The following is a 19,803-nucleotide window of genomic DNA, read 5'->3' on the forward strand; positions in this document are numbered from 1 at the left end:
TTGTAATTGTATTTTCCTGATCAGTTTTATTGGAAATTTCTAGTTTCCTTCCTCTTTCTTCTTCCATCACAGCTCTAATTGCTAGATGTTTACTTATTAATTTTTAGGCGACACATTTTTAATTTATTAATGACTTCATCAGTACACCTTTTGTAAAACATCTTGAGTATTTGAAGCCCACTCTGCCCTTCTATGCCATCCATTCCTGCTAGCGACTTTAAAATATGTAGCACCAAGAAGTTTGAGTAATTATTAACCATGGTATGCATTTGGCCAAGTGAACACAGTGCTTGAGAGAGGAACATTTTGAAGGTCCCTCAAGCACTGTGTTTGTTTGAAGCTCTGCATACATACAAGTTTTATCAATGAGGATGTAAGAGCAATAAAAGTTCTCTCCGTTTTCCTGAACCACAGGAAGAGAGAATTCCTAGGCAAGAAATGTTCTCATCCAGCACAAGCTGGGCTGTGCCCTACCCGTGTTTTGGTCTGCAAGCCCCAGGGGACCCAGGCAAGGAAGCCTCTTCCCTGGGAGAACTTCACTGACCTCATTTCCAGGAACATTATTATGGTCAATAGAGCAGATAACCTCAGTGCCAAGAGGGAGGGAAGACAAAGCTAGCTTCAAGTAACTCAGTACCAGGACATTCCAGGCTTTAAAATAGCTGTCTTCGCCTCTCGGGCCATTTGAACAAGTCTAAACAGAACTAGAAAACAAGCTGTAATGGAACCTTACACAACAGAAACAGGTTCTGACAGACTTTTTTGGCTCATTCCCCTTGTTTTTGCTCTCCAGAATCTCCTTGCCAGCTTAAATTTTTACCTCCCTAGTCACTCAGTCCCTGGATGGTTTAAGTCTCTGGATATAACCATTATGCATAGCAGATACATGGCAATGTACATTGTGTAGCTCCTCCGCTTTCCTTAGTGCCATTGCTAGTCTTTCGGATGGCTGCGTCCACCTCCTCTTGACGGGCCTCACGCACACCCATCAGCTCACCCCTCATGCTCCTGTGGCCCCTCTTTTGTTCAAAGGCAATCCCACACCAAGCTGTTCACGCTGAGTCATTTTACCTCCTTTTCTCCACTGCATCCCCCCCTTCCAAAAACACATTCAATCAGGCTCCAAATCTGGAATGTGTTCTGGAATCCTGGGACTTGGCACGGAACTTTTTGCTTATTTCATACCAACATCTCTCCATTTCCAATTTATCCTCCACATAATCATCAATTATTCTTCCAGAACAAAAATCTGGTTTTACCTCTCCCTTGCTTAATAACATTCAATAGTTACCCACTGTCTGGATAAAGTTTTATTTCCGTAACATGTACATAGTTTCCCTAAGTCCTTTCACTCCCAGTCAACATTCACCTTCCTGCTGACTTACCCTCTTAGTTTACTGCTTTCTGCCAAAGGACAGCCAGCTTTCCCAACACCTTAGCCCAGAAGTGATTTCTTAATGTGCTATCTAGTTCATGTTGCATGTTTACGTCAGCTAGAGAGTTCTAGGTATTTGGCAGTGGGGGAGGGAAGGAGTGACTGACGAATACCCTGGAGTGGCACGGTATTTTGTTTACTCTGCACGCTGGCAGTGCCAGGGTTGGTAATGGAGAAAATTGTTCAGATTCCAAATACTGTTAGAATAAAAAGATAGTAAGCAAGATTTGTATGTGCTTTGGGGACTATTTCCTTTCTTCTATATTTTTGAAGGCTTTAATGTCAATTTTATTTAATGTCTGTAGGAAGATACCATACTTGAGTAGTTAATTGCTACCATTACTCAAATAGCTTATTAGATTCAAGAAGAATCAGGCAACAGATATTTATTGACAAGGAAGGGCTGTATCACCACTATACCACGTTAGGTGCTGAGGAATGCAGTGGGAAAACAAGAGTTTAAAGACTGAAGAGGAAGATACACATTCAACAAATTATCACTATTTATGAAGTAAATTAATTAAAGCACTATGAGCAAGAAATATAGGATGTCAACAATGGAAACCCAACTCAACACACATGTGTGTGCACACACACAGAACAGAGCTTGAAATGAATATCTTTTCTCCACCTCAAGTGACAGCTTTGTTCATTCCTAATAAGCCATGCAAATAAGCAGCTTCTACATAGAATTTAAATTACCCTTTTTTTGTTGTTCATGGCTTCCTGATAAGAACAAGCAAACATGGGTTCAACTGATATAAACAGACAGAGCTGCTGCAGTGAATTTATCCAAAATGAGTGAGTGTTATGAGTCCTGATGTAAATAGACAAGCTGTAGATGTGTTTACGAATTTGGATGTCTGCTTACATAAGCAATAGAGCGTGGTGGCTAAAAGCAGGCCACAGGAGCCAGAGTGGTGTCTCTTCTATACTGGGTCCATTACTTTCTGGTTGTGTGATCTTGGACACTGCATCTGTAAAGTGAAGATAAATAATCAACCACCTTACAGGTTGTTATGAGGATTAAATAGGTTAATACAAGTAAATCACTTGACACCTGTTAAGGGCTGCTTCAGAGTAAGTGTTCTACAGATGTCACCTATTGGTTTTGCTCACGTAGGTCTTTTATTTTTTAAGATAACTAACAGCACAGTAATACTGAATCTCATAGATACAGGGAGATTTTTGTCAGAAATGTACAGGAGTAAGATTTATTAAGTCTAGACAAGGGGATCCAGGAATTTGATACCATATTTGTTGTCTTTAGGACTGAGTTTCAGTTAGGGTGTCAGCTGAGAGTGACAGTATTTCCAGATTTAGAATGTGACATTTACTCTGGTATTGTTAGCATAAGTAGTAGCTGAAAACAGTAGTAGATAGTATTCATGTATGTTATCTTCCTTTAGACTTATTTTTTTAAAATACATTTGTTTTATATTAATATATTTTATCTCATTTAACCTAATTGTGACAAATTAAGGAGAGGGTTAGTAGAGTATGAAAAGCTGATGGATTCACTATGTGAAACATGTCCAAATATAAATTTCTGCAAGCTATTAATAGGCATATCATCATCAACAGTTTTTCAGACTTTGTGCTTCACTCTGGAAAAAAACTAGATTATAGAATCTTGAATTTCTTCACTGGGTAATTTAAAACCCAGTTATAATGTGAATACCAGCTGCACATGTTACTTGATTTCAGCAGTAAACGAAACTGGTCTTTCCAAGACTATTTAAATAAACGTCCAAAGCAACTATATTTACAACCATAAATCTTTCTTCATCAACTCTTTGGTTTAGGCTTTAAAAACAAAACCTCATTTAAAATTCTCTCTACTCAAATAGAGTATAAAACTAATGCATATCCAGTGCTTATTATATTCCAGGTGCTGTTCTAGACACTAGTAAGTTTTGATTCTAATGAGAAAACTGTATAGAGTAGTTATAGCTTTTAGATAATACAGCAACCTCAAGAAAAAAGTGGGGACAGTACCGAAAGCTAAGTATCTATGGAGTCTGTAGACCAGTGCTCTGTGTATAGCATTATAGTGACACCTTGTTTTATGCACTGAACGTTTGCATACTTTTTACTGCTATTCTAGAAAGCAGAGTGGCGTTTCCGCTGGCTATTCAGCGGACTGCGTCCCTCTTGGTCTGTTAACCAATAAAACCAAGCTCATTCTGCTGCTGTGCGAAGTAAGCAACAACGGACGGGTAAAAATGACTGTGGAGCATAATTCCGTTGTCAGGACAGCCAAGGAAGAGGGACGACTAGTTCCGGAACCCCGCGTTCTCCCCGGCGCCCCCGCCCCGCCCCGCCCGTTCCCGGTTTCCCGGGAGGCGCCGGAGGCGGAGCCGGGGCTCGGGGGCGGGGCTCCGGGGCGGCGGGGAGGACCTGCCTGCGCCGCCCCGGCGCTCGCAGACTCGGGCTCGTACGCAGGCGCGCTGGGCCGCTGAGAACATCGACCGTGGGCGGCCGAGCGGAGCGCGGAGCCGGTCGGGTGCAGGGCGCGATGCGGCCCGGAGAGGAGCGGCCCCTGGAGGGGGGCGCCGGCGCTGGCGTCTCTGCGCTGGAGCTGCTGAAGCTGCGCGCCGCCGAGCGCATCGACGAGGCGGCCGAGCGCCTGTGGGCCGTGAGCCGCGCCATCTGGAGCAAGCCCGAGCTGGCCTACGAGGAGCACCATGCCCACGACGTGCTGACGCGCTTCCTCGAGAGCGAGCCACCGGCCGCGTCGTGGGCGGTGCAGCCGCACTACCATCTGGCCACGGCCTTCCGCGCCGAGTGGGGCCCGCCGGGGGTCCGGGCGGCCTCGCGCCCGCTGCAGCTGGGCTTCCTCTGCGAGTACGACGCGCTGCCCGACATCGGGCACGCCTGCGGCCACAACCTGATCGCCGAGGTCGGGGCGGCGGCCGCGCTGGGCGTGAAGGGGGCCCTGGAGGGTCTCCCCGGGCGGCCTCCGCCGGTGAAGGTGAGGTGGGGCCCGGGCGCGGGGTTCCATCACCTGCCCAGGCCGGGACCGACCTGGGAACGCAGGACCCGGAGCTTCCCGAGCGCTTCCGTCCCCTTCCGCCCCGGAGCAAGGGCAGGTGCAGGTGCAGGGCCAGCACTCGATGCCCCAGCCTCGCCTGGGCCAGAAGGCAGAGCCCCGGGTTAATGAGTTGCATGCAGACCTAGCGACATCTTGCAGACTTGTGTTTTCTGTAGTTATAAACAGTTGAGTGAACTCTCCCATAGGAAAGAACGTAGAAGCCTGTTTTCCCTTCTGCCTTATTTTTGGAAACAGGCAACCGCAATTTGCTTGACAAGCTTGTGTAATCTCTGGAGGAAGTAATTATTGTCGGGAAACCTACAGACCCTCATCATGAGGCTCCAGAAAGTCTTCTCTTTGTGGCAGTCAGAGGAGCATTGTGGATTCGAATCGTTGGTGTCTGGGTAGGGAATTTTAAGTCGTTAGAACTCACCAAATCTCTAAAAATACAGGGAAAAAAATGGTAAAGTTTACATTTACTACAAAGATGAATCCTAAGTCTTAATGTTTATTTCATTATTTTAAGAAATATCTCATTCTTTAAATGGAGAAACGTCGTTTATGTTTGTCATAGGGCAAGTTTAGTCTCAGGTTATCTGTTTTCTCCAGATGGTATATTCTTTATTCTAGGAGCTAAGATTCAGTTAATACCATTCCGCTCAAGGGGACGACTAACTTATTTATTTATTTTTTATTTTTTGATAAGAAAAGTTTAAGCTTTACTTCAGTGTACGTCTCATGGAACAACTGAATCACATGGCCATTCCTAGAGGCAAGAGAAGTTGGAATTTGAGGGGTTTTTGTTTGCTTGTTTTTAATTTACATTATTAATTTGTTTTTTTTTATTAAGGTACTATTGATATACACTCTTATGAAGGTTTCACATGAAAAACAGTGTGGTTATTATATTCACCCTTATTATCGAGTCCCCCCCCCCCCCCGCCATATCATTGAAGTCACTGTCCATCAGTATAGTAAAATGTCAACAGTCACTACTTATCTTCTCTGTGCCACACTGTCTTCTCCGTGACCCACACACACACACCGTGTACCAATCATAATACCCCTCACTCCCCTTCTCCCACTCTCCCCCATCCCTCCCCTTTGGTGACCGCTAGTCCCTTCTTAGAGTCTGTGAGTCTGTTGCTGTTTTGTTCCTTCCGTTTTGCTTCGTTATTATACTCCACAAATGAGGGAAATCATTGGTACTTGTCGTCCTCTGCCTGGCTTATTTCACTGAGGACGACTGACTTTTTAAAAAAATATTCTTCAGCCCATTTATTTCCCCAATGTCCTTAACCTTTCTTTTTTATCCTAACAGTTCCATCTTTTGTGGCTTTTCCTCTTTAGCTGCTTTCTCTTTTCCACCTCCAGGAGCTGGTTTTTGCATCTGGTTAGGGTTTTGTTTTCTTTGGGGTAGGGTGGGGCACCCTTTGCCATTGCAAGAAACACAGGAGAAATGTAGTTCTAACCACGTTTCTGAAAGGTTCAGAGAAGTCACCAAGATTTAACTTGAGAAGTCATCAGATTTAATGAGTCCAGGATTAAGAGTTTGGGTGCTTTATAACTTCTAAAGAAAGCTGAACTTTGGGAAATGTACACGGTTGTATTTCGAATGGTGATGCTCAGTTGTAGCAAGGTTATCTGTCTTATCTGAAAATGAAATTTGTGTTGATATCCTTTGCAGTCCAAGACTTTTTTCAAACTTGTTTTGCTGTGTTATTACTTCATCTTGAAAGTATACTAGTTGTTTGTAGATAATTTTGTTTTTAAATATTGCTTGAAGAAGTTAAGCTTAAAAATCAAAGTAAAATGTTTATTCTGTAAAGTTCTCTTTTGTTCAATTAGGTGTTTGGTGACCAGTAATCTGCCTGATAGAACTGGTGGAATCGAATTAGTAAGTTTGTATAATAGTTGGCCGTTTCTAACTAAGGTATTAAGATTTATTTAATGCTCTTCATAAAGGATTATGAGTTAAGACCTTTTAGTGAGGTTGCTCAGTAGGGAATCAGAGTTCAGGCCTAAAGGTCAGGACATGTAATCCCAGCTCTGTGTGAAATGCTTGCTCCATGGCCTGGGACAAGACACTTCACTCTATGCTTCAGAACCTTATCCTCCGTATAATGATGGTGCAGGTTGCTCACCTACCTCACAGGGTTGTTGTGAGGATAATTAATAAGTGTCTGAAAAGTTCCTTACCAGTAAAGTGCTTAAGAATTATTATATAAATATACTAAAAGATCCAGCCAAGAAGTTTTAAGAAGTAAATCCTAAAGAATTTTGAGGAACTTAGTATATGGTATTTTCATCTTTGCCGTTAGTTAAAAACTCACAAAATTGAGTTATAAAATTAGAAAAAGTTTCCTGTAATAGCTTTAGTACATACTTGACACCATATTTGTATAATTATGTTTATTAAATGAATTTTTATTTAAATTTGTGATTAATTTAGCACCATATATTTGCACTCACTGCATTACTTGAGTGTCAGAGAATCAAAACTCTCCATAGTTTGAGGTCTTTAATGTAGATTGTGAATATATATGCGAGGAAACCTGTTTGATACTTTCCTATTAGGATTTTTTTGCCATTGTTGTGCTCTGACACAGGTATTTCCTTCTAGGTAATTGTCCTGGGAACCCCTGCAGAAGAAGATGGTGGTGGCAAAATTGATTTAATTGAAGCAGGGGCTTTTGAAAATCTTGATGTTGTTTTTATGGCCCATCCGTCCCAAGAGAATGCTGTGTATCTACCTGATGTAGCTGAACATGAGTAAGTAATCAAATTGAAATGGGCTTCTTAGTGGAAAACTGACCATCGGAATACTCGGACTTCGCCATGGGAGCTGTAACTCCATAGTCACACATTTAAGGAGTAAATTGAAAAATAATGAAGTGCTGTCTTACTTGATTTCCATTGAATGACATTTCGTCTCTTCTAATTGAGCTTTACTATGGCGTTTGTAATCAGAGAATTGAAATAAGTGCCTAAAAGGCCTAAGAATAGCAAACAATATGTTGACAACTTATGTTCTTTTTTTGAACCAACTGAGTAATCTGGTTTCTGAAAAGTGGCCTTTGATGTGGAGTTGCCTTTAAACTGAATAGATTTGCAAGACAGCTTTACTGGGAGCAAAGCAAACTTCTCTATTTTACTTATTTTAATTTGGTTTTTTTGCCAAGAGGATACGTTATATTCCTGAGAAAAAATACAGACACTGACGAGCTGTGGATTTTAGTGGAATTTGCCCATCTCTTCTTTTCTGATTTGTGTGGTGTTGAAACCTTTTACCTTTCTCTGTGTTGAAGAGCTCACATTTTTTGGTACCTAAGAGCATGCATCATTGAAGTGGTTTGAATTTTTTACACCAGAAATTTCACCATCATAGTTAATGGTCCAGTTAGTAGTCTGGTCCCAAGAAGCCACTGCTCAGCTGCTTCCGGAAGACCACCTGTTCTCAATAGTAGCTGTGGAGGAATACAACTATCCCAGCAGTGTTTCTAGATTATATTCAGTTATCTTATATCTCTGATCACTTCATGAGGTCTTGTTTTCAGAAGGTGACTATTTTAACTCTTCTGAAATCTTCATCCTTTAAGGATTGGTGCTGTGATGGTCAGAAGAAGTTTTTGACCTTGGCTTCAGGGGTTGTGTACATTAGTGCAACTCTGGAAAACCACAGAGATTAGAAGCCTCTGCCAGTGCCTCTGACTGGAAGGGCATGCGGCTGCAGGCCGGCTTCCCAGCCCATTCGCCTCCTAGCACTTAGGGTTAGGCTTCTTGGACTTGATCTTAAAGTCAACCCAGTTGGCTTCACGCCTATTCTTATTATCTGGCTTCTTAGGTTTTTATCATTGGCCATCTTTTAAGATGGAAAAAATAACAAGGATAACAATTAAATTTAAAAAGATCACTAATCTGTTCATCCTAAAAATCTCTAACAATCAGTAAGATAAAGCCCTGTGTCCTATTGACCATTTTCCCCAAACCCAGTCCCTCCTGTAGAGGTATATAGCCTCCCAGGACTTCTTGGGTATATTTATAGATATAAATAGGAACATGTTTAAATTAAATTTTAAAGGCAGATTTCCCCCCCGGAGTATTCTGCTGAATATATTGTTGGCCAATTTAATTTTTTAAATTGAACAATGTGCCTTGAAAATCATTCTTTATGGGTTTGTATAAAATAGGCTTAAAAAATTTTTTTTATTAAGGTATCATTGATATACAATCTTATAAAGGTTTCACATGAGCAATATTGTGGTTACTACATTCACCCATATTATCAAGTCCCCCTCTACACACCCCATTGCAGTCACTGCCTGTCAGTGTACTAAGATGCTACAGAGTCACTACTTGTCTTCTCTGTGCTGAATTGCCTTCCCTGTGACCCCCCCTATATTATGTGTGTTAATCATAATGCCATTTAATCCCCTTCTCCCTCCCTCCCCACCCAGCCTAACCATCCCCTTCCATTTGGTAACTGCTAGTTTCTTCTTGGAGTCTGTGAGTCTGCTGCTGTTTGATTCCTTCAGTTTTGCTTTGTTCTTATACTCCACAAGTGAGGGAAATAATTTGGTACTTGTCTTTCTCCACCTGGCTATTTCACTGAGCATAAGACCCTCTAGCTCCATCCATGTTGCAAATTGTAGGATTTGTTTTCTTCTTATGGCTGAATAATATTCCATGGTGTATATGTACCACATCTTCTTTATCCATTCATCTATTGATGGACACTTAGGTTGCTTCCATACCTTGGCTATTGTAAATAGTACTGCGGTAAACATAGGGGTGCATCTGTCTTTTGGAAAATGAGAACTTGTTTTTTTTGGGTAAATTCCTAGGAGTGGAATTCCTGGGTCAAAATGGTATCTCTCTTTTTAGTTTTTTGAGGAACCTCCATATTGCTTTCCACAGTGGTTGAACTAATTTACATTCCCACCAACAGTGTAGGAGGGTCCCTTTCTCTACATCCTCTCCAGCATTTGTTGTTCTTATCTTTGGATGTTGGCCTTGCTAAACGGTGTGAGGTGATACCTCATTGTGATTTGAATTTGTATTTCCCTGATAATTAGCAATGTGGAGCATAAAATATGCTTTTTAAGCTTAAAATACTAATGCTGCTGCAAAACAACCATTAACATTTCTGTAGTTAATTGTGCTTTAATTGTACATAAATTTGGACATAGAAGAAATGCTAGAGCCATTTTCATGAAAGACATCCTTTTCTATTTTGTAGTATGTATCACCAGTTTTGTTAAAATTCCAATTTCAGGGTGATGGTGACAAGCTTTTATTGAGGTAATAAGTACTCTAAAATGTTAAAAATGTACTTGGATACTTTTGTTTTTGTTTTGCTAACAGAATGTTTAATGTCAGTCAAGAAATATGAGCAGTCTAAGGACTCCTGATCTAAACCCTTAAAATAAATGTCTAGAGTGGCTGTCTGATAATTTAAATGTGGGTACTATGAATTGGGCTTAAAAAAGTACTAACTAAGCTAGTCATTTTTATAAGGATTTAATAAGCAGCCCTCTAATTCTTATTGTTTTTCTATCGTATCTGAGTAGTTAGACTGGTATAAAAACTATTTAGAAGTAGAATTAGCAATAATTTATAAAATTCTAAGTATTAGTGATACAGGTATTTTGGGACATTAATGTAATATTAGGAACAATTGACTTATACTAGAGTATCTTATAATGTGAGTGTAATCTGATTTTCAGAGGTTGGCTTTTTTTTTAATTGGAATAAAGTTGATACACAATATTATATTGGTTTCACATGAACAACATAGTGACTCAATAATTATATACTAGAAGCTTGGCACAGTAAATGTAGTTACCCCGTTACCATTCCAAGACATTATAATATACTGGTTATATTTTCCATGTTGTATTTCTATTCCTATGACCTAATTTATTTTACAATTTGCAGTTTGTACCTCTTTATCCCATTCACTTATTTCACCCATCTTCCCATCCCTTCCCTATAGTAACCAACAATCCATTGTCAATATTTATGGGTCTGGTTTTTTTTGTCTGTTTGTTTAGTTTTTTAGATTCCACATATCAGAGGTTGTCTCAACCTATTATAGATGTCATCTTCTTTCTGTCTTTCCTTGACCTCCTCCTACCCCCTAAGAAGAATTGCCTGAGTTTTTAGACCTTTGGTATAGAGCTATCACAATGCAGTGTAATGGGACAGGAACCATCCTTTAGTAATTCCAGCACCTAATACAGTATTGCATGTTTGAATTGAATTATGTATAGATTTAATTTGTGCAGGAAGTCGATTGAGCAAAGTTCTCCTTTTTCCGGAGTGCCTTCTTTGTGTCAGTCACTGTATTATATAATTACATAATATTAAACTATAACTAAGGTATGTAAGTTGCTGTGTTATTGTTACCAGTGATTTGCAAGTAAAAATCCCAGCAGTGTGAATTAACTTTGAATGCTATTGGGTCATTCTAATTATTTGGATTTTCTTTAGTGATATTGAAAAAAGTAATTCCCAATGATGTTTCTTTCCTAGTGTGACTGTGAAATACTATGGAAAAGCATCACATGCTGCTGCTTATCCCTGGGAAGGAGTAAATGCACTAGATGCTGCTGTTCTGGCCTACAACAATCTGTCAGTGTTAAGACAGCAAATGAAACCAGCCTGGAGAGTACATGGTAGGCATGTCACGTGCTTTGTGTAATAGGTGGTGCCCAATATATTTTACTGCAACCTGATTACTTAATGTTTGACTTTTAAAAAAACATTTGGAAACATTGCGTGTATCTCATATCAGTATTCCAAAATTCTTTAACATTTTCTGAAATTCATGTGATAGGATACTAGAACGTTTGTCTATATGTAGGTAAAAAGACATTTAGGATTATTTAATACATAAATGGAATGGTCATTTTGAGTATTAGAGGTAATGGTTTTATATGAGGACCTGCATTCTTCTGTGGGTATTTGAAAGTTAAAACTTGATTTCCCATTTCATTGTCTCTCAGTAGCAAAATTTTGTCATTTTCTCAATTTAAAAAAAAGTTATGGCTGTTGGTTATTTATTCAAGTGCTATTACTACTGAGCAACATCTTTTTAAATTATGTATATTCGCTTTAATATAAATACAGTCATAAACTTCAAGTACTGACTTGAAGTTACAAATTTATTTTTTAGCTTATTTCCTTATGATTTGAGAAATTACTGTACTTTAGTATCTATTCTTCACCTGGTTTTGCTGTAGACAGAAATTAGCTTATAACTGCACTTTCACCAATTTCCTACCTCAGTTTCCTTAAAAGGAATAAATGGGGATATGTAGAAATAATATACTTTTTTAAACAGGTCATATAAAATTAGATTTTACACATCTGTTTTACTTATTACTTTGGATAAGTCTTCCTTCTCAGTTAGTTGAAATTAAATGTGTATGTTTTGACTTGATAGTACTTCATGATCTCTGACCTGTACTGGTTTCTGTTGGCATGAAAATTATTTTCCCAGAACCAAATGCCATTTCAAACACTCATGGGATTCTCGAGATACAAGATTTATTACAGAACTTCATACATTCCATTTTTTTCTTACATCGAAAGTTTATCATAATGTACAACTATAATAAAGCCTACTGAAATGAAAGTCTTTTCCAGAAGGCTTAAGATAGTAATAAAAATTTCTAACAGATTCCTTATAGTCAGGAATAATGATTTCTTAACATTATATAGATTTCCTTAGAATAAAGTACATATAGACTATTCCTTTATTTTTTTTCATGTTAGCCAGGAAGTATCACTCTATGTAGAAACATTTGTTGTACAACACACCAAAATCTGTAAAACTCATACATTTAAATTATTTTTCTTTATGTACATTTTGGCTAAAAAACTTTATGGGTATATTTAAGCTTAAAGAAATGGTCTCCAAGTTCCAAGCTCAATTCCAGTAATTTGGTTCTTTTTATAGGCATAATAAAAAATGGTGGTGTAAAACCCAATATCATTCCCTCTTATTCTGAATTAATCTATTACTTCCGTGCACCCTCAATGAAAGAACTTCCAGTTTTGACCAAAAAGGCAGAAGATTGCTTCAGAGCTGCAGCTTTGGCTACTGGGTGCACAGTAAGAACTTTTAAGAGTTAATCTAAGTTATAATCAGAGGTATATATGTGGGCTGGGGTTATTTATATTAAGCTAGATTAAAACCTAATTTGCCTCTTTATCATTTGGCAGTGTCTTGAATATGCAAAATCAGTTGCCTGAATAGTTGATGTGAAAGTCTTTAATTCTTACTGATTTTACTCAATGCCTGCATAGGGAAGATTCCAGTTGTTTTACTCCACAGTAATTAGAATAATGGTGGTACTACTGAGCTAGAATCCCTGCCTGTACGCAAGTTATATTTTTCCTGACTGGCAGTTATGCTTTTAGAATTGCTCTCTCTAGTTCCTATAAAAGGAACTGTATGGCAAAATCAGTAAAAACTATTTTGGAGAACTTAACAGATATGTATAGTAGTGGTAAAAATACCTACAACTTGCTGAAATGAAAGTTAACATAGATGCAGCAGTTAGTCAAGACGTTTTTGTCTGTTTGAACTGTAAAGCCAGTACCATTTATGTACCAATCGTGTAGGGTGTAGAGTTATATAAATCTGGCCCTGGGGGGAGCCTGTAGTCTGATTGGAGAGACAAAATATGGAATCTGGGCCTCCATTTTCTCTTGCAGATGATGATATAATCTATCTTTGGGTTCTTCTGAGAATTACATGTGATAATGTTTGTAAAGAGTTAGGGCATAGCCCTCCTACTGTTACTTATTTTTCTTCTGCCCTCATGAGATGGGAAATGAGTGATTTATTCAGATAGTAGCAGTGTCTCCCAGTAGCAGTGATTCTCAGACAGTATATGTTAAATGTCCAAAGAATAAAAAATTAAGCACTCATCCCTTATTTATTTAGTCATAAATACTTTAAATATTTATTTATAAAATAAATACATGAATTATTCTCATTAGCTAATATCTCAAGTATAATAATATTCCCTTAGATAAGGGTCATTTTTACTGGATTTAAATCTATAAAGTCTTTTAGTCGTTTTGATATTTTGGTTGACTTGTAATATTTGAATAAATTATCATTTTTCTAACTTAGATGTTGCTAAGAATAGAAGAAATGTCATCGCTATTTTATAATTGACTTTTGCTAAAGTTACTGGCATTATCTTTACTTTGGAGGGAGTATCTGCCCACTTTGATTTAATCAAAACTCAATCTGTATATCCTCTTAACTACGCATATAAACCACTTCTGCATCTTCATACTCGGAAATTAATAAATGAGGACCATAGCTGCCCCTTCCTCACTGAATCTCAGGGTACCTTTATACTTTCTCTCAGGTACCTTTATACTTTTCAGACCAGGCAGTGGTGTCAGTGATGGTTTGTATATTGAATGAAGCTTTATTTCTTTCTTTTAGAGGCTGCTCCCTAGAGCTGTGATCCTCAGTGTGGTTTTTGGACCACCTGCAGCAGAATTACTTGGAGATGCTGGTTAACGTGGAGATTCTTGGGCTCCCCTTACACCACATTTAGGTGACAGAAGTTGAGACTCGCTGATAGTAGATCTAGGTGACATTGTGTCATCTGGTGCTTATAGAATGTAAAGGAGAGAGTCCTAGAAACTGTCATTACAGAAGACACATATTTTCTTAAGTAAAAGATTTAAAAGAGTTTATATCCTTCTAGAAGGCAAAGTGCCCCTCATAAATCTCTTTCTGTTAGACAACCATTGCTGCTTTGAAAATTAGGTAGTGAATTTGAGTTTTTTACTTCAAAATTTGTTTTATAATTTTTTATTAGGTAGAAATTAAAGGTGGAACACATGATTATTACAATGTTCTTCCCAATAAGAGCCTGTGGAAAGCTTATACTGACAATGGAAAAAAACTAGGAATAGAATTCATTTCAGAAGATACAGTGTTGAATGGCCCTTCAGGTAATTAGGTTCTTTCATATATATTTTGCTATTTGGGGAAGGAAATGCCATCTCTGGTTAAATGCTTTTGTTTAATTGTTTTGGAGGGAGGGGGGTATTGTTGAGGTTTTTAGTGGTATTTTTCACCGACTTCATGTTTGGGGAAAAGAAACTAATGAACGTGTCAGTGAATGTGGTATGTCAAATGAGCACATACATTTTTGGAAATAACCAACATACTTTTTGCTCTATATATTTCTGGTGTTTGAGTTTGTTTAGTTCTAATTTTTAAGTAAGTTATTTAAAGGAGAAATAGAATTTTAATTCATTCTAAGTCATCAATAAGCAGGTTACTGAGTACTTAGTCATATGGAGGCATCTTCAGTCTCTGAGGAGTAACAACTATTAGAATTTAATTGTAAGTGTATTGGGGGTTATTTTAGATTTTTCTTCTTCTGAAGTGTTATTACTAGTATGTTTGCATAATAGAGATGTTATCGTCTAAACTATAGTAAATGTTGAAATCTCAAAAGGACTTGGTGATAAAAATGGTATGTTGAAGTCATTCATTGAGATAAGTTCAAGAGAAATTGCAGGTTGGTGTTGTGGTAGGTTGGTATAATCAGTATGTTAAATTTGAGGTGCTTATAGGATTTCTGAGGGGAGCTGTCCAGTGGCCTGTTGAATCTGGAACCCCCAAAAGATGTCTAAGTTGGAGATTTAAGAGTTGTCAGTATCTGAAAGGTAATTGAAGTCATTGGAGTTGATAAGGTTGCCCAAGTACATAGAAGTCAAAGCCCAAAGATGAAACCCTAGTTATCACCAGCACAGGCGGCAGAGGAGCTCCAGAGAAGGAGACAGAGAGTGGTCAGAGAGAAAGCCAGACAATCAGGAGAGAGTGGGGGTTGTGGGGTCCAAAGGAGTAGAGAATTTCTAGAAGGGAAGGAGTAGTAAATCACGTGAAGTGCTATAGAGGATGAATAAGATAGTGTGGTCTAGTATCTGCTCAACTAGCAATTAGACTCATGGATGGTCTTACCTTTCCAAGGATCTACTGATTTTGGAAATGTTACCTTTGTGGTTCCTGGGATTCATCCGTATTTTTACATTGGATCTAATGCCTTGAATCATACAGAACAATATACTGAAGCTGCAGGTGAGTGTTACTAGAAGTGAATGTTTGGCATTTGCTCTCTTTTCATAGTACAAACTGCTTTTCTGTTCAGTTTAGCTTATTATTATTTCATTACCTGACTCACCTCAGAAAATTCTGTATTGTGGGCAGTTGGAGGGGCAATTTAGACATTGAAAGCTAACTTGAAAACTAGTAAATCAATTTGTAATAAATATGGATGTATCTTAATTTGTTTTCTCTACCTTTAGGATCACAGGAAGCTCAGTTCTACACGCTGCGTACGGCCAAAGCTCTCGCAATGACTGCGTTGGATGTTATTTTTAAACCAGAGCTCCTAGAAAGAATCAGAGAGGACTTCAAATTGCAGCTTCAAAAAGAAGAGCTTTTAAACACAGAATAAAAGGAAGATTTAGGAGCCAATTACAGATCATTAAGAAGAACTGATGATTTTTACCTTTAATCTTTTTTAATGAAGAAAGAGGGCATGCTTGTTTTTTAATCTTAAAGGAATCAAATTCCTCTTACCTGAAAAAATGTGAGGACATGATGTGGAGAAAACACATTACTTCATATGTAAAATGAAAATTTGATGAAATTGTGATCTTTCAGGAGCTGGTATGTGATGGCATTTCTTAGACAACCTGGATGACACAGTTTACCAATTATAATTTGTAAATTCATGTGTAAGTGTATATTTGAAGATCCAAGAGTTGTTAAACCTTATATTCAGAATTAACACAGGGAAAATTTTTTTGGTATAGGGTGGTAAAATTGTCCTAGAAAATAGCTTTAAAATTCAAGTTCTAAATTTAAGGAAAGTTCGTTTTCTGACTATATCTATACTGGTTTAGAGAATTTCTTTATTGATAATAAAAGTAGGTTTTTAATGAGAAATGCTGTGGGAAAGAACCAGAAACTCAGGTACAAAGAACAAGCTTTCGTTTTACCATTTGAAGGAAATGGTTCTTTTTTTTGTATAATTAGCTCTTGGCATTAAAGTGCTGTTTCTAATTCCATACTACTCTAATTGGAAAAGCATCCACAGCCAGGATTAGCCTTTCCTCTAAGGTGTTTGCTTGGTAGCTGGTGTGTTCTAGAGGAACTTAAGGAGCGAGGCGCCTACGTGAATGTTAATGTGATCCCCTCTACCTAGCAGCCCTGTCCAGACTTCTACTCAGAAGCCAGCCTGTTCAGCTTGAACAATATTGTGGTTTACTGAAGTTGGGGACAGAATTCTAAGCCTCCGTAAGCCCCATGCTAGCTCAATATTAATTAAAGAATATTGTAAGTTTTTCCTGTTCTTTTTTTGGTGTGAATTTCTTCAATATGCTAAAATAATAAAATAATGTGGAAAAAAGTATCTAGTAAAAACAAATATTTTAAACTATGAATATAGTAAAGCTCTAGCACTTTATTTTAAAGGGAGTCCTCATATTAGTGTATTCCAAAAATGGAAAGGAAAGAAGAGAAAAGTGAGCATTTGGCTTCTGTGCAGTAAGCAGGTCACTTGAGCCCTCCTCAGCTCCCCGATTGGAAAGTTAGATTAGATCACTTATCTTTACAGTCCTTTGAATCTCTGATTCCTATTCTATCTGAAGTTATGTAGAGTTGACAGAAAGAGAAGGGTATTTTGGGGGAGAGTTAGCAGTTGAGAATTTTCTTCTGTATCAGGTCTGCAAACTATGGTCTGATTTGGCAAGCAACCTGATTTTATATTGTATGGGTAGTGCGCTAAAAATAATCTTTACCTTTTTGAAGAGTTGTAGGGAAACAAAATATCAGAGACCAAATTATGTAACTTACAAAACCTAAAATATTTACTATCTGGCCTTTTATAAAAATGTTTGCCAGTCTGTGTTTTATGTAACAGTAAAATTAGACCTATTTCTCTCTGACTTACATTACATAATCAGATCTTTACCTAAGATAAAATGTCAAACCTCTGAATGAAAACATTTGAGAAAGGGATTTAGATGGCATTGCCATCTAATGGTGGTGACCATTATAATGCATCAGTGGCTTGTTCTCACTGGGAGTTCTAGCTCTTAAGTTTTCTTTTACTTTTCATTCACTTCACTCTGAGATAGAGCTACCCTGCTGCCTTAAGACAGTCCCCTGTGCAAGCCAGTCTTCAAACTCTTCTTATCAGCTTTTAGAATGTGATCCTCCATGATCTTCTGTTTATCTGTAATCTCAAGTAGTAGTTGTTGGTATATGTTTTATAGACAGGAGAGGGATCAATAAAGGCTTCTGGCTGAGAATTGGGTATGTCTCAGACCTCTGGCTTACATAAACAGAATTAGTTTCCTAATTATCAGTTTAATAAATTTATCAACTACAAGTTTTAAATTCCTTGTGTAAATCATACCCTCTAAGGCACACAGTTTATTTTCTAAAGCCGTGATAAAATTTAAGAACAGTGATTGTTCACTGGCATCCTGACACACTAATATTCTCCCATCTTTTGTGAAGTGTCACAAGTTGTTACTCAAAAAAGTGTTTGTATTTTGCTTGTGATTAATTTACCTTTTAAAGACAAATCAAAATTTCAGGTTAGCATTTTGTTAACTGATGCACTTGTATTCTGGTAAGTATCCTTGTGTGAGAGCAAGGTATGGGGTTGCAGATGGCATGCATAACCTACACTGACGCTGTCTGCCACCAGCCAGTGTGAGGAGCTAATACTGATGTGCCACAGAGATTTGCATCACTTCTGAGTTTCTGTAATATTTTATCTCCCTTTCAATTTTTGAAAATTTTCGTCAGAATACGGGTTGACCCATTGGAGTGTGTGGTGGACTTACCCCATCAGAAAAGAGATTGAGAGCTGATGCTCTAGAGCTGATGCAGAGCTATTGTTTTGTTTTCAGATCTTACCTTGATATATTATTTTACTTTAACAGTTATTTAGTATAATTCAGGTTTTATATACCAGTGAGTTAATTGAGCCATATTATACTAAAAGCTGTAAATAAATACAATTAGTTGGTACTGTTAATTACTAGGTTGCTATATATCATATATTAAGATTAAGTATAGCTAATATTTAGCTTGCCTCTTAAAATTTGTTAACTATTTCTTAGTTTTAAAACTATTTAATCTACTCAGGAAATGTTTCCCTTTTAATTGCTTCTATAGCAGTCATAAAGGCTGGGGCATTTAGGATAAACTAGAACATTTTCATGTGTTTATGAGTACTTGTATAAACTGAAAGTGTTTTGATTTCCCACAGTCCTCCAAAGAGCTGTTTATTTGTTGACATATTGACATTTTAACTTCAAATATCTGACTCACAACAAATGTTTCAACATTTGTTGAAGAGTGCCTACTTCTAAGCACTGGGGGAAAGAAGAGTAAGACATGGTCCATGCCCCAAGGAAGTGTGTGGTTGGTGGTAAGTCCTTGTAAGATTTACTTCATATAAGCAACACTGGGATTGAGGAAACATCTGAAAGCTACTCTCTTGGAAGTGGTTGAGGAAGTGTTTCTAAAATATTTTCAAATATCTGACTCACAACAGTCTGTTGGAATAGAAGAAATTGATATGAAAAGGCATTTTAAAAGAATGATTGATACTCTTGTTAAAAAACCCTTCTGATCCTTGTGTTCTATACATTTCTTACTTCTTACCTGAAGCATCTCTTTAGTCTTCTGGAAAATGTTCTACATAGTACTAGCCTTCAAACTATCAAATTTTCATTGTAAAATAAATCAGTTATCTTGGTGCCAGCTAGCAACTCTGTAAGAGGCTGTAAGGTCTGATTGACTTTTTTTTTTAATGTACTTCAAGCATTTGGCAATCCGATTATATAATTGAGGATGGTACATCTTGATATAATGTATGAAGTGAATGTTTTCAAGTAAACAGTCTCTACTATCAGATTATAGGAGTTTTTTGTAATATTTTCATACATATTAAGATATGTATGAAAAAAATTAAATATCAATAAGTATCTTTAATAGCAATTATCTTGTGGTTTTTCTCAACATATGTTTAAAGATAAGGAAATATATGAAGATAAAGCACAAATACCCAAATACACTGTGGTAGGTCACACTGCCTTATTAATTCATCAGTACAGATGTTGATTTGCTTTTAAATTATAAATGTCGTATTATTCATATAATGAGAAAAGGAAAAATAAAGTCCCTTTATTTAAGGAGGAATGTTTTACTAGTCTCAGAAGCTAGGAAATGCCATTGCAAATTGTACATCTATTCATAATTAAG

At 37.7% G+C, this 19,803-nt stretch overlaps 1 protein-coding gene across 3 annotated transcripts; it reads left to right on the forward strand.

The window, feature by feature from the left end:
* The first annotated feature begins 3,684 nt into the window (after positions 1-3,684).
* Positions 3,685-16,873, forward strand: PM20D2 (peptidase M20 domain containing 2). Of its 3 annotated transcripts, XM_036912198.2 has the most exons (7): positions 3,727-4,409; positions 7,093-7,241; positions 11,004-11,146; positions 12,433-12,587; positions 14,324-14,459; positions 15,487-15,594; positions 15,822-16,873. In XM_036912198.2, the coding sequence occupies exons 1-7, from the start codon at positions 3,954-3,956 to the stop codon at positions 15,971-15,973; spliced, it is 1,299 nt and encodes a 432-aa protein (XP_036768093.2). In that variant the 5' UTR covers positions 3,727-3,953; the 3' UTR covers positions 15,974-16,873. The 3 variants fall into 3 exon arrangements, with proteins under 3 accessions (XP_057345394.1, XP_036768094.2, XP_036768093.2); XM_057489411.1 differs by lacking the exon at positions 15,487-15,594 and having other exon boundaries at positions 3,685-4,409; XM_036912199.2 differs by lacking the exon at positions 12,433-12,587 and having other exon boundaries at positions 3,721-4,409; positions 14,328-14,459.
* The last annotated feature ends 2,930 nt before the right edge of the window (positions 16,874-19,803 follow it).

The sequence above is a fragment of the Manis pentadactyla genome, chromosome 12 (genome assembly GCF_030020395.1).
Source record: "Manis pentadactyla isolate mManPen7 chromosome 12, mManPen7.hap1, whole genome shotgun sequence".
In the NCBI taxonomy this organism is placed as follows: domain Eukaryota; kingdom Metazoa; phylum Chordata; class Mammalia; order Pholidota; family Manidae; genus Manis; species Manis pentadactyla.